Source organism: Macrotis lagotis, chromosome X (assembly GCF_037893015.1).
Source record: "Macrotis lagotis isolate mMagLag1 chromosome X, bilby.v1.9.chrom.fasta, whole genome shotgun sequence".
NCBI classification, from domain to species: Eukaryota; Metazoa; Chordata; class Mammalia; order Peramelemorphia; family Peramelidae; genus Macrotis; species Macrotis lagotis.
In genome coordinates this window covers 505,845,988-505,872,372 of record NC_133666.1, presented here as the reverse complement: position 1 = coordinate 505,872,372, position 26,385 = coordinate 505,845,988, and the positions used below count along the sequence as shown (strand labels likewise).

General features: G+C 34.8%; 2 protein-coding genes across 2 annotated transcripts in view; one reads left to right on the top strand and one right to left on the bottom strand.

Annotated features, from left to right (window-relative positions):
* The first annotated feature begins 6,807 nt into the window (after positions 1–6,807).
* Positions 6,808–13,240, top strand: NRSN1 (neurensin 1). The gene is made up of 2 exons (XM_074206291.1): positions 6,808–7,459; positions 11,522–13,240. Exons 1-2 carry the CDS (start codon positions 7,271–7,273, stop codon positions 11,918–11,920), a joined length of 588 nt encoding a protein of 195 aa, XP_074062392.1. The 5' UTR covers positions 6,808–7,270; the 3' UTR covers positions 11,921–13,240.
* The window catches only part of DCDC2 (doublecortin domain containing 2), a 235,350-nt gene continuing 216,224 nt past the window's right edge, over positions 7,260–26,385 (bottom strand). Inside the window, exon 12 of the mRNA XM_074206286.1 lies at positions 7,260–7,452. Coding sequence (XP_074062387.1) covers positions 7,414–7,452 — 39 coding nt within the window. The 3' untranslated portion in view covers positions 7,260–7,413. The remainder of the gene's footprint in view (positions 7,453–26,385) is intronic.

Here is a 26,385-nt window from a genome sequence, read left to right as displayed (position 1 = left end):
TATCTCCTCTCCAACCTTACTGGTTATGCATCCTGTTCCTAATCTCTTAAAATGAATGTTTCTCCATATTCTCTCCTAGACTCTTTTCTCTGTTCTTTATACTCTTCTTTGTCACTCTCATTCAGTGCTCAGCTACTAGTTCTCAATTATCATCTATGTCCAGACTCCTGAATAAGTATATCCAGCCCTGACATCTCTTCTGCAGTCTATGATTGCCCATGTGGACATCCCACCATCATCTAAAACTTAATCAAATCTAAACATCTCTTCTATTCCTTTCTGATTTCTCTATTTCTATAGGTAGCACCACCATCCACCAAGTTTTCTGCATTCCAAATCATTATTTTATTTGTTTTTTCATCCTTTCTCACCTCTGATATTCAAGCAATCACCAGATTTTGTTGATCTCACATCTCTCACATTTGTCTCTCCCCACCCCCACTCCTACTGTTACTATCATTAGTCAGGAATATTTCAATAGTCTACCAACATGAATTCCTGTCTTCACTTTCTCCCTACTTAAATTCATTTCTCATTTGGCACCTGACTAATCTTTATTATGCATAATTTTAATAAAAATAAGTTTCAAAAACTTCATTGACCACCTAAGCCCTATTATTCATATTCCTTTATCTGACCTTCAGAGCTCTCTATCTGGCACCATATTTATGTAGTGGCACCATGAATATTCACCAAACATTCTATGTTCCCACCAAACTTGACTACTATTACTGTATGAGAGAACATAACCTATATTTAATTCCTTCTTTACTTTTGCACATGAAATGCTCAAATGTTTTTTCTACCCTTTTCCCTTTTTGAATCCTTATGCATTCCTTAAAACCCAATACAAATGTCCTCTCCTACATGAAAACCCTCTTGATTCATCTTATGAGCAATCTACCTTCCCCTTGACCTCACATAGCACTTTGCTTCCCACCTACCTAAAGCAATTGTCACATAATTTTTGCTATTATACTTACCTGTGTTTGACTCATATTAGAGTATACTATCCCTGAGGACATTTACCCTTTCTTATGGAAATTTGCGTTTTCTCCTGCAGCTAGCACAATGCTTTGAACATTGTAGACATATAAACATGTAGTATTTTGATATTGTAGACATGTAGACAGACTATGAATCTGAAACTTTAGAAGTGTTTTGTAAGCATGTCCTTAATTAGCATCAAGAATGTCCATGAATGATTTTTTTAAAGTCAACAAAGCATTAAGTTTATCTATCTACAAATGCAAATTTCAAAACAGTTACACATATATTGAGGTATCTCTTCTTTGTTTGATGCTCAAGACCCTACACAATCCAAAAATTCCTTACTATTCCTGCATAATGGTCCTAGGTTTAAAGTCTGGCTCTGCTATTTACTACCTCAGTGACCTTAGGTAAGTCCTTTGTTTTATACTAAGAATCTATGATTTTATATCCTTTTTGTTATTTCAATCACAATATTTTTAACTAAATCATATTTCTGAGTCCCTGGATTTCACATCTTAAACAACATAGGTATTTAACATGAAATTCCTGGACTAGACTAGATAACCTCTAAGGTCCCTTTCATATCTAGATTCTATATTTCAAGCCTTATATCAATCCAAACCACCATCTGACTTTTTCAAATATGTCTTCTTCCTAAAAATAATCCCCCCAGCAGGTGATTTTGTATGATATATTAGGCATTTGGGAAGAAGTATTAAATCTTTCATGTATCAAATGCGATCCTTTAAACAGCTTTGCTAAAATAGTTGGGGGGGGGATTAAAACTTGATCAACTGATAATTTCTGAGATCTTCACAATGCCAAACATTTTTGTTTATCCCATAGTTGTATACACACAACATTAAGGCAACCTGACAACTCTGTCAAATATTCATTGATTCAAACAACATATATCTATTGAGTTTCTAGTATTAATAAATACTAATCTACAGATTAGGTCTTACTAGGTCATATAATCAATTGTTTAAATGTATTTTCCAGTACATTAACTTCATATTATGATCTGAATTTTATATCATTCAAAGAAAGGTATATTCTAACAGGGAATGCTGTTTTGCATATCTTAAAGATAGAACTGTCCTTTGATAGAAGCAGGGTGAGGGGGATTGGCCAGGTTAGGAAAAACTCCCTCCACTAAAGCAGATAAGCATCTCCTCTGTAACTTTCAAGGCTTAGAGAGCTTTTTACAAGACCATAAAAGGTTAAATGATGATGATGATGATGATGATGATGGTATTTATATGATTCTTTAAGGTTTTCAAAGTGCTGTGCATATGTTATCTCATTTGATCTTCATAACAACCCTGGGAGGTAAGTATTATTAAACTCATTCAACAGATAAAAGTAGCTGAAGCTAAATAGATCAACTGACTTTCCCATGATCACACAATAGGTTTATATCAGTATCTTTGGAGTCTACAGAACTCCAAAGTTGAATATCTGTCTTACACTGTCACAAAACCTCTCAGTATTTTGCTATTTTTTTAAAAAGCAAATCATTTGCATTTTATCTCTTTGTCTTATCCTGAGAATCTGTGATTTTATATTCTTTTCATTATTTCAATCATGATATTTTTAACCAAGTTACATTTCTGAGTCTCTGGATTTCACATCTTAAACAACAGAGGCATTTAATCTGAAATTCTGGAACATGCTGTGCTGTACAGTGAATGTTTGTGATATGTCATTCTGTCCTGCTCAGCATCAGAGTTACTGTGATCCTGGGAAAGAGAGAATTTAGAATCTGAAGGAAATAACTGTTACAGTTGCTAGGAGTGACTTATTTTTATTTCCTACTATGTCTATGTTTTATCCATAAAACATAGTCCTTTTTATTCATAGTCCTTCATAAAACACTCAATAAAGTATGCCTTCAGGAGCTAATTTTATCTATGCAAATAAATTATATAACCTATATTTGCTTTATTAAAGTCATCAACTTTAATCCCTTCAGTTACATCACTGATTCATGGTGTAGCCTTGAACAAATTTTTTCATTTTTCTATGCCTCAATTTCTCTAATGACTGAATAAAGTGAATTATATGTGTTCCATCTCATCTATAGAGGAATAGTATGATAAAAATTAGAAAATACCTTAAAAGTAATTATAGATATACATATATATATATATATATATATAGGTGGCAAAAGATACTTATTAATAAATATCATTTCATTAAATGCAGGATAAAATATACAAAGGAAATCATCCTTATCATTATCATATCAGCAATTGTTATGATGATGATCCATATGACTTTGCCTGTATTGACCAAGAAAAAAATTATCTAGATATTTTGCTTAAATGGTTTGTTTCTACATTAACTAAAAACTCCATTTCTTAAATCCTTCTCTCTATTCATATTCAAGTATGGTAGTTATGGTGATCATCCTAGATAAGGTGAGCAAAGAGGTGAGCTGAGGCTTTGTGGGGGTAGGTAGCTGGAGCAGTAGATAGAGCATCTACCCTGGAGTCAAGGGGACCTGAGTTGAAATCCAGACTGTGACCCTGGGCAAGTCACTTAACCCCATTGCCTTGCAAAAACAAACAAAAAAAATCTGAGATGAAGCTTTGTGCATTATAAATGAGAATTAAAAATTATGTTTCCCTACTCCCCCCACCCACCCACCACACAAACACACACACACACACACACACACACTTTGAAAAAAAAATGAGCACAGCCTTACCTCTTAAAAGAGTAGATAAGTCACTGTTTACCAGGAAATCCTGCTATGTCCCATACAATAATTTGCCACAAAATAAAGTCCTATATACCAAGGTCAGTTCCATTTTTTTTGACATTAAAAATGTGTGCATTTAGAATTGGTCAAATTTTAAAGTGTCCCTCATTGAAACTTCTATTTTTTTTTATCCTAGGCAGCTGCCTGGTTTCTCTAGCTTTAATCCTAGTTCTAGGCTCAAAAAAGTATAAATATGCTTATCCTTCTTTTCATAGGGATCTTGCTGCTAGCCAGCCTTTGACAGAGTTCATCTGCTTTGATTCTAAAGGCCTGCTAAAGGAATGATCTCTATATATACCTACCTACATTATCCAATTAGTAGCTCTGATAGCCAATAGAACACATTTACCAGGTGACAGGTAAAGATTATGGGTATATTCAATAGCCACAAAATAAATCTTTCCAAGTTTCTTCTAATCAGTAAACTCCAATTGCTCCCTATTACCTCCGGAATCAAAGGTAAAAATTCAGTCGGCATTTGAAACTCCTCACAGCTTTGTATCTTCCTACCTTTTCCATCTTCTTACACATAACCACCCTTCATGAATTCTATAAGTGCAACTATACTGGCCTATTTGCTTTTCCTCACATGTAACCTTCCCTCTCCCATATGCCTCTGCAGATATCCTATCTGGAATGTATTCTGTTCTTCTCTTGACCCACTTATCTTTGCTTCCTTCAAATTATTACGAAGTAATACGAAGTACTACATAAGCTATTTTCTAATCATCCAGTCATATGACCTCCGCAAACTTATATATTCTGTATATATTTTCCCTTTATTAACAAATTGTTTTTTCCAATTAAAATGTGTTCATTCTCTCCTCTGTTCCCTCCCTCCCATTAAAAATATAAACTAATAAACAAATAAATGGAATCCTCACAACAAAGATATATAGCCAAGCAAAACCAATCCCCACATTGTTGGCCATGTTCAAAAATGTATATGCTTCATTTTGTATTTTAAATCTATTTCCTCTCTGGTAGGAGGTAAGTAGCATGCTTCATATCTGGTCTTTATAATTTAATGATTTGTCATTGCATTGCTCAGCATTCTAAAAAGTCATTTCCCTCTAAACAGTTTTCTTATAAGTTATTCTCCAAATTCTGTTCTGCACTTCACTCTGCATCACTTTATAGAGGCTTTCCCAGTTCCCCTAACACTGAGCATATTTCATCATTTCTATGGCACTATGATATTCCATTATGTTTGCAAACTAATTTGTTTAGCCAATCCCCAATTGGTGGGCATTCCATTTCCAGGTTTTTGCTATTATGGAGAGTTGCTATAACTGTTTTACAGATCCTTCTCTTTTTTTAATCTCCTTGTCATATGATATAGTCTAGATGTGACTAGGTTAGGTCATAGTTTAAAAAAAGGTTTGTTTTTTTCTTCATAATGTTTGGACCAATTCATAGGTCCACTAATAAATTAGTAGTATACTGATTTCATGAAAATACATATATGACCTTGTTCTAGAAGGCCCTTTTCCCATTACAATCATACTTTAACCAACTTATTAGTAAAAATAACTGATCACTCATGGATACTTAATATAATTTGTGCCATACTCTTCTCCTTAAAACAATAAGTGTTATAGTTTTAATACAGGGTGGTTAATGAAGCTTTGGAAGGTGACTAATTTATATTCATAAATTATATTGGATTCAGAGAAATTTGTCAATGGAGAAAAGAATATTTTGAATTGTGTTCACTTAGTCACATTGAAATTATTTCTACATGTTTCCAAATGTGAAAGAAATTTAAAAATAAAATTAAAAAAGATCAAGTTAGACATCTAAATGCTTCCAGATATTCAAATATCTGGCATTATTAAGGCACAATTAGTTTTAGTGGGAAATAGGTCTCTAAACTGATCAGGTCATCTCATGGCATGAGAAAGCATGGAACATATTCTGTTTCTTCCAATTATTTGCCCTTTTCATGCCATAACAGACTTAGCCACTACTGTATCAAGACAGCATGGCATAATTGAAAGAGCCATCAAGTTGGAACCAAAAGGACCCAAGTTGGAATCCTACCTCTATTACTTACTACTTCTGTGATTCTGAGCAAGTCATTTAACCACACCAAGCCTCAGTTTTCTCATCTTTAAAATGGAGTAATGGCAACACCTACACCTACCAGACAGTTGTGGTGAGAATCAAATTAGAGAATGCATGTTCAGGTTTTTTTCAACCTTTGAGCCATTCTATAAATGTGAGAAATTATCATTATCTGTTGAGGACTGAGGATGAATCACAAAGTAAAATTTCACAGCCAAAACAAAAGAATTACTTTCTCAGGAAGATCATCTCATTGAAGTACACCAGTTCATGAATCCCTGGTCTTCACAACTATGTTTCTTCTTGGAAAAATAACAAAAAACTACCTTATCTCAGAACATTATAATCTTACAGTCCACATGCCTAAGAATACTAGTAAATAATTACTAGAGTGAAAGGTTAATGGCATGTTAATTATTCAGTAAGCAGCTTGGAGTTTAATAAGGCATGAGCCTTAAGTTTCCCCAATAACTTTTTTAGTTTTGGTTGGGTTTTTTTGGCAAGGCAATGGGGTTAAGTGGCTTTCCCAAGGCCACACAGCTAGACAATTACTAAATGTCTGAGTTCAGATTTGAACTCAGGTACTCCTGACTCCAGGGCCGGCACTCTATCCACTGCACCACCTAGCCACCCACCCAATTACTTTTTAATAAAGATTCTTTAAAATTTAACAATTTATTAAAATCTTAGAAAAAGATACAGGTGATGAAAACATAGAACTTTCAAGTTACTGAAATCATCACAATGATGAAGGCTATACAGAGGGAAAACTCAAACTCCTAGATAGAATCACAGAAAGTCACCTTGTCCAACATTCTACCTGAACTTTGATGCTCCTCCTCAATATCCCTAAGCAAGAAGGAAAACATAACTCTTGTTTTTCTCTTCATATCCCAACTCCCTAGCATAGTACTTATTAACATAGTTGCCACTTAATAAATGCTTGTTGATTTACTGATTGAAAAAGTGGTGATCCAGTCTTCACTTGAAGATAGTCCCAAGGAAATTTGGGTCACAGTAACAATAGCTCTACTCATTCTTAAGCTAGGAAATGCAGAGTGCTGGTATCCCCAAATGAAAAAGGTTTATCACTCAGACAATGGCAATCTACTTTCTACTTCTGCTGCCAGGGAATGGGGTGTTTCTTATTTTTTTACATAATATGAAGAAGCTGTACTATTTATCTTGCATTTGTTTATATAGTGTTTATATGATATGACTACTGAGTACTTGCTGAAATTTTAAAAGGAAATGGAAGCCTATGGAGAGAGTTTTAGAAATGATATTTTAAAAGGAAAAGACTTTGTTCAAATGGGATACCTTTTAAGTTGATGGAACAAGGGAGACACTAGATGTCTCTAGGTTCTTTAACATTTACTGTAATCTAGAGGGCAAAATAATCAGGACCTACCTGTTTGGCCACTATTCTTTCAGCCAAGAAGAATGAGTTCTTGTACCAACATCTGTGGGGCCAAACAAGCACAGAATACACCTGAAGGTGGATATCAACGCTATGGAGTTCGATCCTATTTGCATCAGTTTTATGAGGACTGCACAGCTTCCATTTGGGAGTATGAGGATGATTTTCAGATCCAGAAATCACCTAATAGGTGGAGCTCAGTTCTCTGGAAGGTAAGAGAAAAAATATTGGAATTGGAAATATGTGTAAATGTGTGTGAATGGTAGCTTAGCAAACAAAGAGAAAATTAGTAGGGAAAATGTTTAACACAGTCACAAAAATAAAGCCCAAATCTTTAGTCTTTTTCTGACTAGAAGTGTTGTTCCCACAGACATTAAATGTGCTCTTTTCCTAGTCTTAGAAAAATGGGTTTGGGGACAGCTAGGTGGTTCAGTGAATAGAGTACCATACCTGGAGGACCTGAGTTCAAATTTGAATTCATATACTTGATACTTACTAGCTGTGTGACCCTGAGAAAGTCACTTAACCCCATTGCCCCACAAAAAATAACAAAAAGAACAAGAGAGAGAAAGAGAGAGGGAGAGAGAGAGAGAGTGAATATGAACTCCAGCTCTAAGCAATATCACTAAATAAATAATATTTCAATACCCTGATGGATCTATTGTCTCATCCATGTGGATATGCCTTCCAAAAATACAGGTCTCAATCCAATCAGGCCTGTCTATCCTGTAGAACTCTGATCCAGGTCTTGACATTGCAAAACATAGATTGGCAATGCTACCAATATTAGTTATTATTAACTAACATGTTTAATATTATACAATATCCTCTTAATGCATAGGTAAATCTCTAACTAAAAAGGAAAACATTTTCAAATATCAATTGAAGATGTGATTTTTTTAAAATAGTAACTGGGAAAACTGAAGAAGATAGAGCATAGGGAGAATTGTGTAGAAGAAAGCTGAAAATAGCAAAAGTGACTTTTCTTCTACATCTACTAGCTAATAGTCTGATCTTGGACAAGTCACTTTTCCTCAGGCCTTAGACTAGAAGAGATCTAAGGTTTCTACCATCACTAATATCCTTCAGCTTTCAAAATGCATTACAATTTAAGAGTTGCTAAGTATTTAGACCATGGTGGGGAATCTTTTTTTCTGTGAAGGACCATTTGGATATTTGTAACATCATTTAAGGGCCATTCAAAATTATCAACTTAAAAATCTTAACCATAAAAAGCTCCTAGATTTATTGAATTCAAATCACACATGCAGTTGCTTTGGCAGTGCCTGACCAGATGATTTCACAGGCCTTATATGACTGGACTGGAGATTCCTCACCTCTGATTTAGATGATGGGGAGCTCTGATGGATTATGTAATATTTTGCCAGTTAAAAAAAAATCAGAACATAAAGTTAATTAATTTCTATGTAAATGAACTAGGAAAGAATTAGATTAATAAGCTATAAACAGAATAACATAGCTGCATTAAGACAGCAACAGTTAATAGGTGACTCAAGGTCCAAGGTTAACCAAAGAATTCAACTTGTCTAACTAGCTTGATCCAGGCTCCATCTACTAAACTCTCACTGATGTGAACCAATGAAAAAAAGCAGGTGAGAGATAGGACAGCACAGAACATAGTGCTAGGCTGGTGGCCAGATCTTATTATCAACTCTGTCTCTCACTATATGAGATGTACACTCACTATCAGAAGATGTACATTCAAACCCTGCTTCATATATCTACTATTTTGTCATATTGGACAAATCAACTAATTTCCCTGGCTATCATTTATAAAATCAAGAAATTGGACCAAATGGTTCCTTTTCTAGATCAAATATTTTAAAGTACTATGATGAGTTTCTATTTTTCTTATTTGGCAAAAATAAAATATTGGTCTGACAAAACTTTTAGCTACTTTCTAATAAGATGTTAGAAACATCTAAAGCACTTTAGGAATTGATAAAAATGAGTGAATAATGAGGCTATAAACTTCCAAAATATCTCCTCACAAATTTAATAGTGCAAAATCATTATTTAATATGCCCTGCCTTTTATTGTAATCAATCAATGTTTATGTCTGAGTTCTGGACTCATATATTGATTAAGATATTCCTTCTTGATGAGTTAGTAGTTAGGGCTCTAGACTGAGAATTATGGAATCTCTTCTTCTTACTGAATGAATTACTTAAAGATTCTGTGATTCTAAATCTGCTTCTCTACAGTAGAGATAAAAAATCACTACCTTTTGTTCACCTCTTAGAGAAGAAATGAGAAGGAATAATAAAGCATTTATAAAGCCCTTTGAATAACTTCCCAAAAGTATGCTACATGGATATCTGTTTTATCATCCCTTCTCTCTTTTATCCATCAATATCTGTGTATTCTTGGAGGAACTGATATTTTTTTCCCATCCCACCCTCACTGAGATCAGATCAGAGTCATGGATTCTTAACTACATGTGAGTTCAGCATAGCTTAGTTCTATGGCTAAAACTCAAAGCATGTGCCCTGCTCCACTGATAATGGGTTATAAACAGTGACTTTTGTACATGAAAATAACCCTGATTACTGATGAACTGCCCAAAGGTTGTTTTCACCTAGGTGACTTTCTCTTTCATTTCTGACTTCATTCTTGCCTTTACTTCTGACTGTTGTTCTTATCCCTTCTGCAATGGTTCTCACTTCTCCCCGCCCTCTCTTCTGCTTCCTCTCTGCCAAAGCAGCTAGCTTGTTCCTGCCATTCTCATTCTATTAGACTGACTGAAATTTATGAATACTAGAGGCAAGTTCTAAGTAACTTTATCATAGATGGCAGTGCATATATCTATCACCTGTAAATATAAAACCACATGTAATTCAATGAGATCATACATTTTCCTTTTCTAAGTGAGCAGGAATTATGCCATCTTTGTATTTTGCCTTTTAACATCTGTGAGAAGTTTTCAATGTAAATCTTTTTGGTGATGAAATCCTATTCAGTTGAGTAACAAGTTACTTGGGAGTAAGGAGAAGGGGGGGGGATCTTTTATTCCTCATTACACATACTCAGTAATTTGGATCTTGTTCTGAGTCATTTTCAGTTGGATCCAACTGTTTGTGACCTCATTTGGGCAAAGATACTGTAGAGGTTTGTCATTTCCTTCTCCAGCTCATTTTATAGTTGAGAAAACTGAAGCAAACAGGATCACATAGATGGTAAGAGTCTGAGCACAGATTTAAACTTGGAGTCTTCCTTCCTCCTGGCACTCAATCCACCATACCACCTAGGTACCCTGCATTTTAGTCAATCTATTTATTGAGCACTAATGTGTGCATAGTTGTTCTGGGTACAAGAGAAAAATAAGACATGATCTGCATTCTTAGTTACTTCCATTTCTGCTACTTTCATTTTTGAGATCCTGACATTAGATTAAAAAAAGAGGAATTGGGGGCAGCTAGGTGATTGAGTGGATAGAGCACCAGCTATGGAGTCAGGAGTACCTGAGTTCAAATCCAGGCCTCAGACACTTAATAATGACCTAGCTGTGTGGCCTTGGGCAAGCCACTTAACCCCATTTGCCTTGCAAAAAACCTAAAAAAAAATATAAAGAAAAGTGGGATGCCTGCTAATGTGGGGAAAAAAATTTTGAATGACTATTCATATTTTAATGGATTTGTTTTTTTCTATCTTTCTCAATGGGAGAAGAAAAGAGAAAATTCAGAACTGAAAATTAAATTGAATTTTAAAATTTAAATAAGAAGGAACATGAAATAGGTTATCTCAAAAGTCCCTTTATAGTCCTGACAGTCTAAGACTGGGGATTAGTTACAGTAAACTTAAAACAAAACAAAGAAAACAAATTCACCTAAGGACTACAGAGAGTCTCCTTGCTAAACTTGAGAACATCAGTTTGCAAATAACTTCCTTTCTCTTTTGTTAGCTGGAAAACAAATTGGTTTTACCCAGTAGCTTCCAAGTTGAAATTATGAAATTATGTAAGAAAGATAGTTATGATGCTTGACCCTTCTAAATTTTTTTTTATTTTGAACTTAAAAATCAACAAATGAGCATATTAGTATACAAAGAACAAAAAAGATGATTTTGATATGTATGAGATCAGGAACTTGTTAGATTCTGTTTGTTTCATTTTTAAATATGTTAATTTTAACAGTGATAACAAAATTCACGTGTGTGTGTGTATGTGTGTATGTGTGTGTGTGTTTTTCCTTCTGAACTTCTTTTTGTTTTCTTCTTCCTCATTTTCTGTTGTTCCTGGTTGCATCTTTCACTAGGTCGGACTCATCTCTGGTACAGTCTTCCTGATGTTAGGGTTGACTGTTCTGGCAGTGGGCTTTCTGGTGCCTCCCAAAATCGAAGCCTTTGGAGAGGGAGATTTTGTAATGGTGGATTCCCAGGCCATTCAGTTTAATGGAGCACTAGACATCTGTAAGCTGTCAGGAGCCGTTTTATTTTGTATTGGAGGGATGACCATGGCTGCCTGTCTATTGATGTCTGCTTTTGCAAAAAGCTACTCCAAAGAAGAAAAATATCTTCAACAGAAGTTCAAAGAGAGAATAGCAGACATCAAAGCCCGTGCCCAGCCTATCACAAAAGCTCCAGCCCCAGGGGAAACCAAGATACCAGTTACTTTGTCCAGAATTCATAACATCCAGCCTTTATCAGAAACCTGAAGGTTTATTCTGCCTCCCTTCTATAATTTAGACATATCAATATTTGGGAGAACATCACTTTTGGTAATGACAAGGATATGGCATATCATGCACCATGGGGCACAGCCGCCGCCGCCAGCTCTGGGAAAAGCTGGGCAGAACTCTCAGGCTTCATATAGTGCATACATCCCACTCTTTATAGTATGTATTTCCCTTTCCTAAACCAGGAGTCCCCACAGAATTACTTGTTGACATCCTGTGACTTCATTGTCATTTTCTGTGTTCTTTGAAAGTGCTACACAATTTTAGACCAGCCTTACTAGTTGTCAACAACCAACTTAAAGATACTGTGGTCTGGTTTCATTTTTTTTTCCTAATATTTTTATGTTTAGTACAGTTCTCAGTTCCATCCATACTGAGTAGTATAAGATATTGTCAAGTATATTCATGGAAAAACTGGTTTCCCTATTCTGACCTACAACTTTACCTTTTAACTGTATTACATAACATGAGGCTCCTCATATTAGATTCAAATTTATCACCCTTCCCATGGATTGATCCTTATGTGCCCTTAGAATTCTTTTGTGCAAAAAAGCTAAAATCACCCAAATGAGGATCACTAGATAATATGATCAGAAATATTAAAAATATGAGCAAATCTATTCCTAGTATTGGAGATGGAGCACAGTTGAAATGAAAAACAAACAACTAAAAATAAGTACTTGAAGTTACGAAGCTCGAATTCTCTTCCTTACTCCAACACTAATTTACTTGGGTTAACTGGGTACTTCTATAGGCCTCACTTCAATTTATCTATAAAATGAGGGGAGTTGGATTAGATAATCTTTAAGACCCTTTCTAGCTTTAATTCTTTGATTACTGTATATCATATGTGATTTTATCCCCCACCTCTGGGGTTTGTTTCAATGTATTTGTTCCACAGACCCATGACATTCTTTCATACCTTGACTCACTGAAAGCCACAGATTTGAGGTTCAACTGTAACCCGTATCTTATTATGTCCTATTGACAAGGTTTCCCAATACTTGACTTTAACTTGCTACTGAAAGACATTTATACAATGCTGTCATATTTTTTATAAAGACTAAAGAAAGCCATCCTCAAATAAATCTCTGTGAAGATACTAACCTGAAATGGATTTTTCTTCATAGACAACAAATTTTATTTTCCTCGCAAGGAAGTCATCTCCTCCCTTTGCACTTTAATTTAATCTGTGGATTTAAATTAGGCTGTGAAATGGAAGATATGACCTTGGTATCCTCTCAAAAATCCCTGCCAACTTATATTGCTATTTTTGAATGGATAAATAAAATATATGAATGAGCCGAATATAAATTGCATTGTCATTCCCTCAGCACCTGGTTTGCTTTCTCTGTCTGTTTTCTATTTTGAGGATGAATAAGCAATGGATGATGCCATGGCTAAATAGAAGAAGAAAAATTCTAATAAGTATTTCTATTTGTGCACCATCTCGTTTACACAATTTAACATAAATAATAGGAAAAAAGTCAACATTATTTTCCAACATTGTGTCCAGTAGTGTACTAAACACTAAGAATATTAAAGTAGTGCCTGCCTTCAAAGAGTTTACATTCTAATAAGAGAGATGAAAGGAAAGAAGGGGGAGAGAAAGGAGAGAGGGAGGGAGAAAAGGAGGAAGGAAAAGAAGGAATAAGGAAAAGAGGGAGGAAGGAAGAGAGAGGGAAGGAGAAGAGAGGAAGGAAGGGAGGGAGAATGTAAAGGAGGAAGAGAGGGAGAGAGAAGGGAGGGAATGAGAAAGGGAGAGGAAAAGGAAGAAGTAATGGGAGGGAAGGAGAGAGAGAGAGGAAGGATACAATAAACACTTATCATGGGCAAAGTTCTGCACTAGGGTTACAGATGGAAAATGAAGACAATCTGCTTTCAAGGAGCTCACATTGTTAAGCAGAGCAACAACACATGATGGAAGGTTTTAGCTGCATATCAGATGGTCCTATGGTCATTAGAGTACAACAGCAAAGCAAATGGCAAAACTTTTCCTTTAATGTCAGTTTCATTGATAAAAATCATATCAGTTCCTGATATTTAACCATTTAACAATGCCAAATATTTTGGCTGCAAGAATTTTCTTTTCTGGATCTTCAGTGGCCATGGCTGTGGCTGCCAACCCAGTTCCCTTTAGGATGAAAGCCTCAGTTACTGGGCTGAAAGTCATGCCCTCTCCCTCCAGTACCCCCAATCCACACACCTCCATACTGGTAAGGCTCCTTGGCTCAGGGTTCTGTGCTGTTTGCCATTAGGGTCCAAAGGGCAGATATAAATGCACACATTACATTTGTATGCAGGAATAAATGTTTGTAATATATTTATAAATACAGCCAAAAATTTATGCTAAATGAAATTTAGGTACAGTAGTTTGGAAAAAGACACTAGATGCATGGGACATTAGGAAGAACTTCAAGAGGAGGCTTCCTAACTGAGACTCTGGGCATATCTCCTAATCCTATTTGCCTCAATTTCCTCATCTGTTAAAATGAGTTAGAGAAGGAAATGGCAAACCACTCCAGTATTTTTGCCAAGTAAACCACATATGGGGTCACAAAGGGTCAAACATTACTGAAACAACTCCATAACAACTTTCCAGATCTGGGATAATTCTTTTTGGCTTCTCTACAACCTGAAATTTCTATTAAAATGTTTATTTTAACTAGAGATTCTAAAATCTTGTAAAGATGCCCCTAGTACTTATATAGGAGAGCCTATTTTAATTTTTTTTCTTCCTTTATTCAGTTTTTCATTCATTCTTAAATCTTATGGGATGGTATCTGACTTGTAAATACTTTTGGAATTATATATATATATATATATGTATATATATATGTATATATACATATATATATATATATATATATATATATATATATATATATATATATATATATATATATATATATATATATCACGGATGCTTGTCTACAGAAATTCAAGTAGTTATGAAAAATGAGTCTTGTCCTACATGCCCAGAGTAAGAAAAAAGTTTGATAAGAAATAATGTAGAATGAATGGTTCTAAAATGGGCATTTACTAACTCAGTCTACTGCTCTGTATACAGATTTCATTGAATTGCGTGTATAGAGACCAATAGTGCCAGGAAATGTTTGTGATACTACTATGATATCAACTACCAAAGAAGTAGAGAAAGATTGTAGGAATGGTGAAAATGTGAAACAAAACTATGTTAGTAATTTTTAATTCTAACAAGACTAAATTAAGGAGATATAAATGTTCTAGTACTCCAGAAAAATATTTTCTAATTCTGACCTACTCTGACCTACTTCTGTTGGGACAGAAGGATACAATTGAAGGATACAATTGAGGACCTGGGATCTGGTCTGAAAATCACCAAACCACTGAATCTCATACTCTGTCTGGGGCTTTTTTAAGCATTATGCCAAGTGTAATGAAATCAACTTTATCACCTCTCTTATAGATTACCTTTATAAAATGATCCTTCAAATTTAACTGCAACTTCCTTATATCTTCTGACTGTGAGAGGAGAGTTTATATATGTATTTCATTTCTCCAGAAGAATATCAAAACTCAATAATCATTGGGCAAGGATCTTTGTGAGTGACAACAGCAATTTAATATTTATAGAATATGAATATGGACTAGACCTGTGATCTTATTTATTTAGTGAAGACCCAGATAGGAAATTTCCTCTACCTATGCAAGTGGGCACCTTCTCTGAAATTTAGAAAGCATTGAAGGATTAAAAAAAAAAAATCCGAAGATAGCAAAGGTGAGACTTGAGTCCAAGGATTTTTTTGAATCCAAGACAACCTTTCTATCAATTATCTTAATACTTCTTCTATTTAAAGTAAAAACATTTTGTGATTCTTTGTATTCCCTCATCACTCTGCCATTGTCATTGCCAGGGCAGAAAGGGACCACATAGACTGGGGCATGTTTTGAACTTTTTCTTTTTTTCATGGTTTTCCATAATAAAAGAATTCATCACTTAGTCCCATCCTTTCAGTGATAAGATTCTAACTTTAGCCAAGCTCCACCAAGTCAGCAAACACAGTTCACCCTGAATAGTTTACTCAGTCTTTCCAACTTCTTAGAATGTCAGACCTTGTGCTCTCTTGGCATAATTTCTCTTTTCTTTTTAATTTAAGGAATAAAAGTATTCCTTCCATGATAGAATTTTAAAAAGATTGTACATGCAACTGCAGATCTATGGTGTACATTTTGCTATTCCTTTTGAATTTATAATAAATTTATGATGTAAATTTCTTTGTTTTCTTCCACCTACCCTAGAATTGTCTACCATTGGACACAAATAGGTATGCTATGTATGTGTGTGTGTGTGTGTGTATGTGTGTACATATACACATACAAATATATAATCATTCAGTATTTCTATTTATCAGTTCTTTCTCTGGATGCAGATATCTTCCTTCAGATGCCTTTTGTGGCTAATTGGATATTTCTAATAATCGAATGACTTTTTTACTCAAAGTTATTCTTAAAATATTAGCATATTAGTTTTCAAGGACCCAGGATCATCTCCATTGCCCAATAAGCTGTCAAAGTAGGACAATCATCAAGAATATTCCTGGGTTTTTAAAGCAAAATATACCTCAACCAGACTAAGAAAAAAAGGTAAGTTATGCTCAATTGCTGACATTTACAGATTGCAAAAAAGCTCAAACACATTTAATGGTTAACTGCAGTCACCTATAATCATTACTACCTTTGGAATTCTTCAAGTTTTAATGAAGTTTAGTTGTGCATGGTGTTTTATTAAAATAATACAGATTGATCTCAATGTATCAACTTTGAATATTGATTGACATGAGCTTAAAATTTTAAGTAAGAATCTGTACAAAGCTTGAAAAATGCTAATTAATGAAATTATTTTTAAATGCTCATTGTTAAAAACATTTTTCTTTTCCTTTTTCTTTTGATGTTCAAATGTTTCCCATGTATTGACCAGAATCTAAGATCTTTGAAATGATATTTCCTTCTTGTAATTTCCTAAATGTAATGCAGCAATACCATCTTACTGACAAGACCAACTCTTCATAGGGGAAATGTATAAGGAAGATAGGGGAATTAAGAAGGGGTATGCCAGCTTCTGTAAGCACTAACATCTCACCCATGACCCCAACTCCATTCTACATCATAACATGTAGTCCTATGAAAAATGGAATGAGAAAGAATAAAAGTATAGGCTATATAGTCTAACATGGATTCAAATAGCAAATTCTATTTTTTTTGGTAGGAATAGAAGTCAAGTTCATCAGTATATAATCTGAAAACTCTACATTCTCTAATCTCATCTGTCATCCTGTTAATTTAACCATTTTAAAGCACAGGTCTGATTTTTATTTCAGGCAAGAAGAAAAAAACCAAGAAACCAATTAGAAAGCTATTATAATTCAGGTGTAGGGGGTAGATTAGGGAAGTTCATTGCCCAACTTGATGAGTTTTCAGGAAGATGAGACTTTGGAGGAAATTTGGTTGCACATCATAGAAACATGGGCCATGTTTATTGTTCATCTCCTTAAGAGGATTAAGGACATGTCCTAGGTATTTGTGATGATGACTGCTGCCTCCAGCTCTAATGAGATGGAGCCAAGCCTTTAGGTTTAGACCTTTAAAAGGGAATTCTGTAGAACCAGTTATTTCCTTCTTGGAGGTTGGGAAATCCTACAAGAGCTGAGAAGAATTCAAAGAATATCAGAGTTAGAACAGATCTGGATCTCAGAAAGAGAAAAAATTAGCCACCCTTTGTGACATTCTCGAAATTCACATTTTATATATATCATTCTGGAAAAGTCTATGTATGTACACATTGTCATCCTACCCCATCAATACTAACATCACCCACATCAGGAGTAGCTAATGGTCACTTTTAGAGGTACAATGTAATGGTCACTTTTAGAGGTACAATGTAATTGCTTCATCTCTCATTCCCATGGTGTCAAAAGGTGAATTGTTAGCCCTAGCTACCTAGAAGGACAGTGTGATTTGTCAGCAAGAGAGAAGGTAGCCATAAAGAGGAATCATCTAGGCAAGAGGTAAGAGATTCTGAACTAGAAGAGGTGGAATTTTCTAGACAATGTCAATGTTTTGGAAAAAGGAAAGGAAAAAACAAGGAAAAAGGGGAATTCTTAACATAAGCTCAGATACTTAAGGAGAGAAACAAAAGAGGCTGAGTTAGAGTTTGTTCTATAAAACTACTATGAATTATTTGGCCAGTTGCCTCTTCATAATCCCTTCCAGGGAGGGAGTATAAATCTTCAGATTAGGGCCAGAATGAGATAAAGAAGTTTCTGAGATAAAGAAGAGACTCATCAGAATGTGAAGGGTTATCATTTGTCTTATTTTTACTAATAGTTGTTTGTTTTTATTTTTACTTTTCCTGTTGCCAATTTTTTTACAGTTATTGTTTGGAAAGAGTGGAGGTTGGCTTTGAAGCATTGTGTTTATCAAGCATCTAGAGTGACTGTGTCCAATATGGGTTAGCATAACAGGCCCATGTAGTTATGGAAATCTGGACCCTCAAGGTTTGTTAATTGTGCCTCAAATACAATATGGTAGACTTTGGGTGGAATTAATGTAGTGGGGAAACCAAGAAAGAGGGCTGCTACTGCACTGAGTGAGTTGCCTGATACCAATTGATTTGAATGAATGAATGAGCAGAACTACAAACTAGACAGTTTGGAGAGAGCAGATATAGTGGCAGCAGCAATAGGTGTACAAGAAGTTGGCTGGGATGAAATTCAGAAATGGGGATGCTAGCACCAAGCTTCAGAGTAGACCCTTGGTCATCATCATCACATGACTTAATCCTTATGAATCACCCAGGTACAATCAGTAAAGTCCACAAAATTCCTTCCTCTTCAGCTTTAGGGGGCTTATTTAAAACAAAGTTGAGTTGAGACATAAGTACTCTGAATCACCCAATTAGAGTCTGCTTAATGTTACATTTTAGATCTATCTCTAGTTAACTATTGGCTACTTGGTGTTTGAGGCAAAATTAGATTTGTTAGAATCCTATTTGTTCAAATATTTGGTGTAAGTACTTGACTAAGGAACCAAAGGTGTGAAGCTACAATATGTGGGATTATGACTGAACACCTCAAAGTCAGAATTCCCCTTAAGAATGATATAGCATGGCTCTGAGGAGATCAGGGGGCTGTTTGTATTGTGGCCAGAGAAAGGCTGTGAAGGAGGCTGTCTCTCACTTCAGAGCAGATGTTCTAGGGATACTTGGTGCTAGATCATTCATAGATAACCCACTTCTGGGGAGGGATTTCTGATACTGGCAGATTGATGAGTAACTAAAAGGTGGAAGGTCTGAGAGCAAAGGTCATACTGATGATTAATCTACTGAGAGACAAATTGTCTTATTCTGTATCCAAATATCACAGGAGAGTGATTGCTCGGCATTGATGAACGACCCCTATTAAAGGCCAAGAGACTTCTGAAACAGCATAGATCATCTTCAGTAGTCCTGTTTCCTATAAATAAAACCAAGGGATGGAATGATTCTGATGGAGGCAAGTGAGAAGGAGTCTTAAACAGCATACATCTCGCTAAAATAAACATAATCGTTCAATTCATGCCATGAACACAGTGGAATCTCAGAGATGTTTTGAAGCGTTTTTATTATTAGTTATTTAGAGAAATTTTTGATGTGGTGGTCGATAGTTTTCAATTCAACTTTTGGGAACTATTTGACCATATCGTTTAACCACTAATTTATCTCATTTATTTGTTAATGGTTGGTGTGCTCTTTTTTGATACTAAAGGACTAGTAGTAGTAAAGAGCTAGCAGATTATACCAGAGTAATGTAGATAAAAAGGCACTGGGGAGAATTTGAGGGGAAAAAAGCCAACTTTTTCTTGTAACTTCCTCTAAGCCTGAGATTTTTATACTGTGATTCCTCTCCAACTAATGACCCTTCCCAAAATTTCTCATGTCTGCCCTAGCTCAGTTCTGACTTTGCTCCTCATAGTTGTACTGAAATCCATATACTCTCATTTTCGGAATTCAATCCCCTTCCTTCTCAAACTACCTCAATAACTTATAATGATCAAGTCTTCTAGCGCATTAGAACAGACAGTCTGTCTGTTCTCATTTCACTTCATTCAATGGCTTTCAAAGACTTTTCACACATAGTTTAACATCGAGGTAAAATGAAATGGGGTGATTTCAACTTCACCCTTAAGACACATGCAAACAGTTATATCAAAAGAACTGTTCTCTGGTGCATCTATGAATACTGAGGGTCATTGACATCAGACAATAGTTCTGCTAACCTGAGGAATGACACGGACAGATACTAGCAATGAGATCAAATTAGGGAACATATTCATTATAATTTTCTATACCACCTACCCTCAAGAAGCTAAACATTATTTCAGAAACTGCAGTTCTGTGCTCATCAGCTAAAAGCAAATCATTACAAGATTCAAATCTCTGAGGAATCCATACCCTACATTGTCTTCCATTTCAGTCTTTCACTTCCAGCCAGACTGGAACAACTACTGCTTTCAGGAGAGATGTGTCTTGCATACTGCTTATCCTGGAGCTGCAATATCTTTCATGGGATTCTGTTAAATCTGTATGAACTTATGGGAATTCGAAGGAGATGAAACCTTGTTCTGGCTTGCATACTTCCTATCCTGCAGTTGTAATATCTTTCACGGGATTCTATTGGTCTGTATGAACTGATGGAAATTGGAAGGAGATGAAGTCTTGTTCTGGCTTGCATACTGCCTACCCTACAGTTAAAATATCTTTCATGTTATTCTGTTGGTCTATATGAACTGTTGGATCATGGATATGTAGGTAGTCTAGTAGCCAAAATAAAATGCACTGAGATCCTATTCGCATCTTTCAGTAGGAATTAGTCAAAGAGTAAGAATAGGTGTAGAAACATCACAGCATGAGACTTTGCAAAGAGAAAACTGACTAAGCAAATGAATTTATATTGGGGAGGGGAGAGGAGAAGGAGAAAGATGATTTCAAGGTTTTTAGCCTTGGTGACAGGAAAAATGATGGGCCATTAGCAAATAAATGAGATAAATAAGTGATTAAAGGAAATGATCAAACAATTCTCAAAAGTTGATAACTAACAGCCACATCACAGATTTCTCTAAAGAATTAATAATAGAAATATACATCAAAACATCTCTGAGAATCCTATGTTAAGAAAATTGGCAATGATGATAAAAAATGGAAATAATTAAGGTTAAAGAGGCCATGGAAAGATAGGTGTGTGTGTGTGTGTGTGTGTGTGTGTGTGTGTGTATAAAATGGTATAAAATAGGTCTAACCATTTGGAAAGCAATTTGTAATTGAGCTAAGAAAATGACCAAAATAACACTTCAACCTTTTAATTCAGAAATTCTAAGACTAGGCATAAACTCAAGGAAATTTTTAAAAAACAGGAAGAAAAGAATAACACTTGTGTAGTGGAAAACAGCTGGAAACAAAATAGATAACTGTTAACTAGGAAATTGTTAAACAAATTGTAGTACATGAATATGATGGAATGTCTCCTGCTATAAGATACAATGGAAATGAGAGAAAGATGATTAGAGGGATAAACCAAATTATTTAGAAATAATCAACATGGGGGAGTAATTTATGACCAAACAAGAAATAGAGGACATTATAAACTGTAAAATGGATGATTTTGACTACACTAAATTAAAAAGGGTTTGCTCTAATAAAACAAAAATAAGAAAAACAGAAAGGTAGGAAACAATTTTCACAGCTAGGGGTTCTAATAAAGTTCTTATTTCCAAAATATATAGAGAATTGCATCAAATTTATAAAGGTAACAAAGTCATTCCACAACTGATAAATGGTCAAATGAAGAAATTAAAGCTAATATAATTATATGAAAAATGCTCCAAATCATTAGTGATTAAATAAATGCAAAATAAAACAACTGTGAGGTATCAACTCACACCTGTAAGATTGACTAAGATCACAAAAATAGAAATATGATCAATTTTGGAGAGGTTGTCGGAGGATTGGAACATTAATGCATTGTTGGTGATGTTCTAAGCTGATCCAACCATTCTGTAGAGCTATGGAGCTATGCCCAAAGAGCAATAAAACTGATCATACCCTTTGACCCAGCAATTCCAATTCTAGACCTATATCCAGAAGAAATCATAAAAAATAGAAAAGATCCCACATATTCCAAAATATTCATAGCAGTTCTTTTTCAAGTGGTAAAGATTTGGAGATTAAGGGGATGCCCATCAATTAGAGAATGACTAAACAAGTTAGGTATATGGATATTATCAAATTCTAGTGTTCTATAAGAAATCCTGAATGGTCAGACTCTAGAGAAGCATGAAATGAATTACAGGAATTGGTGCTGAGAGAAGGAAAAACAGCCAAGAGAACAATGTACACATTAACGACAATATTGCGAGTTGATCAGCCTTGATGGATGCAGCTCTGCTAAGCAGTTCAGAGATCTAGGATAGACCTATATGTACAATGCTATCCAGATCCAGAGGAAGAAGAACAAAACAAAACAAACAAAAAAACCCTACAGAATCTGAATGTACAATACATAAACTTTCTAAAAATTTCTCTTTATGTATTTCTTTCCTATCTCATGGAATTTTTTCTTTTCCCTTAATCCTAATTCCTTATATTGAAAATGGCTAATCTGTAAATATGTTAAATATAAATGTATATGTACATTATTCACCTGACTGTTCACCGCTAAAGGAAGGGAGGTGGGAAGGGAGGATGGAAGAAAATCATGTAACTTAAAAATATGCATATGCAGGTGGTTGAATGTTGAGAAACTTTCATAACATGTAGTTGGAAAAATAAAATAAAATAACATTTGAGAAAAAATAAATAATCAATAGGGGGAAGCTAAGTGGTGCTGTGGATAGAGCACTGACCCTGGAGCAGGAAGATCTGAGTTCAAATCTATCTTGAGACATTTAATAATTATCTGGCTGAAACTTGGGCAAATTACTTAACCCCATATCACCTTGCAAAACAAAAAACAAAAACAATCAATAAATGAAACCATGAATATGAAGAATTCAGAGAAACATGTCAAGATTTATATGAATTTATCCAGAATGAAATAATCAGAACAATGAAGGCAACATATACAATAATTACTATATTATAAAAAGAGCAATTCATTTTAAAAAATTAAATTCTGTGTAACTATAATGAATAAGCTTTTGTCCCCAAACAAAAGATATAAAAAACGCACCTCCCTTCCTTATTTTTAGAGATGGGCAATGTTAGACATGGAATACAACAAATAATATCAAACCCATTTAAACATGTTACTTAGTTTTTCTAAATTGTATTTTTTCCCTCTGAATGTATTTTATTTTTTGTTATATGAGATGACTCTTCTCATGGTGGAGGAAGGAGGAATACATTTAGAAATGAGGTTAAGATAAAAAGATAGCAATAATTTTTTTTAAATATTTAAAAAGAGAAATCTTGAAAAGTAACTGGTCTTGGAAAAAATGAAGATTATTTTATTTCAAACATATTTTTTCAACACAGGCTGTTAAAAATTCTAAGGACCCAAACATATTAGCCACATGATCTATACTGGAGAGCTCTAAGGCTTGAAGTCTATCATCATTCCAAGTCCAAGGGTATGCTAGTAAATGCTAAACCACAGACTCCAAAAATGTAAGGCATACTTTTAAGTTTTTAATATACATTAGCATTTTCTCCATAATTTTTCTTAAGTCTAAATAATAACAAAACAATGAATCAAATACTAATATATAGTGTTTGCTAATTTCTGAAATGTAAATGATCATGCTGAAAATGTATATTCAGTTCTAGTTAGCTAATAAGAGTTACCCTCAATATAGCCTTCTCTAAGCCTCCATACCCCCCTATCAGAAAAGAAGCACATCTTGGTTTTTGTTTTAGCTGTTTTGTTTTTTGTAGTTTTTTTTTTTCTGAATACAGCCAATGGAAGTAGACCTCAAATTCTTAGCTGGTTGATTATTTCTAAGTGAAAGAGTATTAAAAATAGTCTGGTTCAAAAATAGTCTGCTCCTAGATTTCCGATGGTCAGAATCAAACTTGTGTTTAATTAAACTAACCATTGCAGTTTATTGATAGAAATACCCAATTTGTTTGGACAAATCCACCAAGAAGAATATAGGTATTCTTTGATCCTGCCATTACCATGTATAATAATTATCTGATTCATTGACCCCAGGGCCACTCTTATTAGATGAGTATGCTAGATCTAATATCCCTTAGGTTCATCATTTTTTTTAATTTAAGGATAGTTTAAAAGGCATCCATATTAAAGCACAGAATTCCTGTTACTGAAAGTATAAATAATCATATGCAGGCTGGAAGAAAAGGCAAATCCAAAATAGTCCAGTATCCTGGATAGTATATAAATTCATCATTTAGTAACTTTTTTGCTGTCTCTGAATAAAGGTGAATGTGGAACTGTCTCCTCATACCAACTCCACTAATAATGGATATATGGAAGGTTTCGTTTTTGGAAGTCATATGCTGCATCAAGCCAATAAGACATAGGCTTGAATAACTCACCAAAGAAAGAAGTTCAGAACAAGGTAGAAACTCAGGAGTGTTCAGAAGATGTAATTCTTATTGCTGAGATACAACAGAAAAAACTGCTTTACATACATTCTTATATATAAACAGCACATGCACTGACCTTGCTATAAAGTGACCCATTTAAAACACTACCATCACAAGTCACACCACTATGCTTAGGATACTTGTTTGCTTGTTAAAGCACACTAGTTTTTTTCTTTCCATCCTACTGTCAAGTCCATGGTGATTTGGAAACTGTGAGATAGGACACTGACCTTTTCAACATCAAGTTTAATTAAGGTTGTTGAGCAGCTAAAATGGGATGTTTCACTTTTTCCCTTGCGGCTCAGCAAAGGAGATTTATTAACTCGGTAAAATGTCTTAGTTATTTTCAGCTTCTTTTAAGGTCTGTTAGCATGTTCTGGGTAGCTACTTACATTCACATAAAACTCAAGCATCAAGTCTGAGTTTATTAACTCCTTGGGCTAGTTCTTTATTTACAGGAACCACCTTGCCTCTCTATTTAGGATAAAAAATTTAAACAAGTTTTCCTACTCATTTTTATCATTCCCAAGTGCAAGAATAAGTTAAGTGACTAGAAATTATGTTCAAATTCACATTAAGGGATTAACCCTGAATAAACTTACCTTCCAAAATACTTTGTAGCTTCTAATCCGATGTTCAAGCTTGTTTAGCAAGCAGATCACATGCCCATGGAGTCATATGGAGCTTCAGTCATATTCCAGGATCTCCTTCTGTATGACTGGGGCCCTCTGAGGGGCCTTCAAGGGTAGGATCAGGTCCAAGATCATCACTCTACATTTCAGAATCTTTCCTCAGATCATCAAGGTTCTACTCTTTCCCTTGTTTCCTCTTCCTTTCCCCTCCTCCCACTCCCAAGAAAATCTGCCCAGTATAGTCTTCATATCATCATCTCATTGTCATACATGAGTTTAAACACTTTACACCCTGACCTATCAAGATCTCTTTGCTTCCCTCTAGCTACTAATGCATCACTTCTCTGCATCCTTACTTAGCCAGAAAAGAATTTACTACTCTCCTGTCAAAATCTGTGGTTCCTATGTATCCACCTTCATTCTCTACATCACACCCTACCCCAAATACACTTACCCTTTGCTTATTAATGTTAACTAATAGTGCTATAAGTAACATTACTGTAAGCATATTTATTCTCTCCTTCACTATTTAGGCAGTTGTATGTTCATTTTGTCTCTCCTCATTATTGTCAGAAGTTATGTCTACCACTTGGTGGTAGGTGTGATTAAACTGGATCTTCAGGTAGAGCTTTGCCTAGATAGCCTGAATATTCTCAATTAATCAAGCACTTATTAAGCACCAACTTTCTGCCAGAAATACACTGTGCTAGGTGCTGGAAGTAAAAAAATCTATAAAAAGAAAACAGCCCTTGTCCTCAGAAAATTTACTTTCTTTCAGAGAAGACAAAAATGTATAAATGAAAATCTAAACAAAATAAATACAAAGTAAATGAGGAAGCAAGGAATAACAGTATTAACTGGGAAATTAGGAAAGGCTTCATGTAGAAGATAGAAAGTGAACTGACTTTTGAAGGAAACTAGTGATTCTAAGAGGTGATGGTGAAGGGGAAGAGTATTCCAGGTTTGGGGGAGCCAGTGGCTATGTGTTTAACTTACTATATACACTTCCAACACAGTACCCAATGAGGTTTTGAGGAGAGCAACGATTATTAATGATAAAAAATGGACTACATGAAATCTATGTTTTCAATCAAGTAAGCTCGGGATTTTCTAAGCAACCATATTTTTGAGCAATTGTTGTCCACATCTTGAATTTTCTAGATAAGTTTGTGAATTACCTTCTTCAATTC

What these genes read in the sequence shown, in the direction of transcription:
- NRSN1 (XM_074206291.1), top strand. Translation starts at nt 7,271, where the DNA reads ATGAGTTCTTGTACCAACATCTGTGGGGCCAAACAAGCACAGAATACA. An exon ending in GGAGCTCAGTTCTCTGGAAG is followed by an intron (nt 7,460 to 11,521) that starts GTAAGAGAAAAA and finishes ATCTTTCACTAG; the next exon opens with GTCGGACTCATCTCTGGTAC.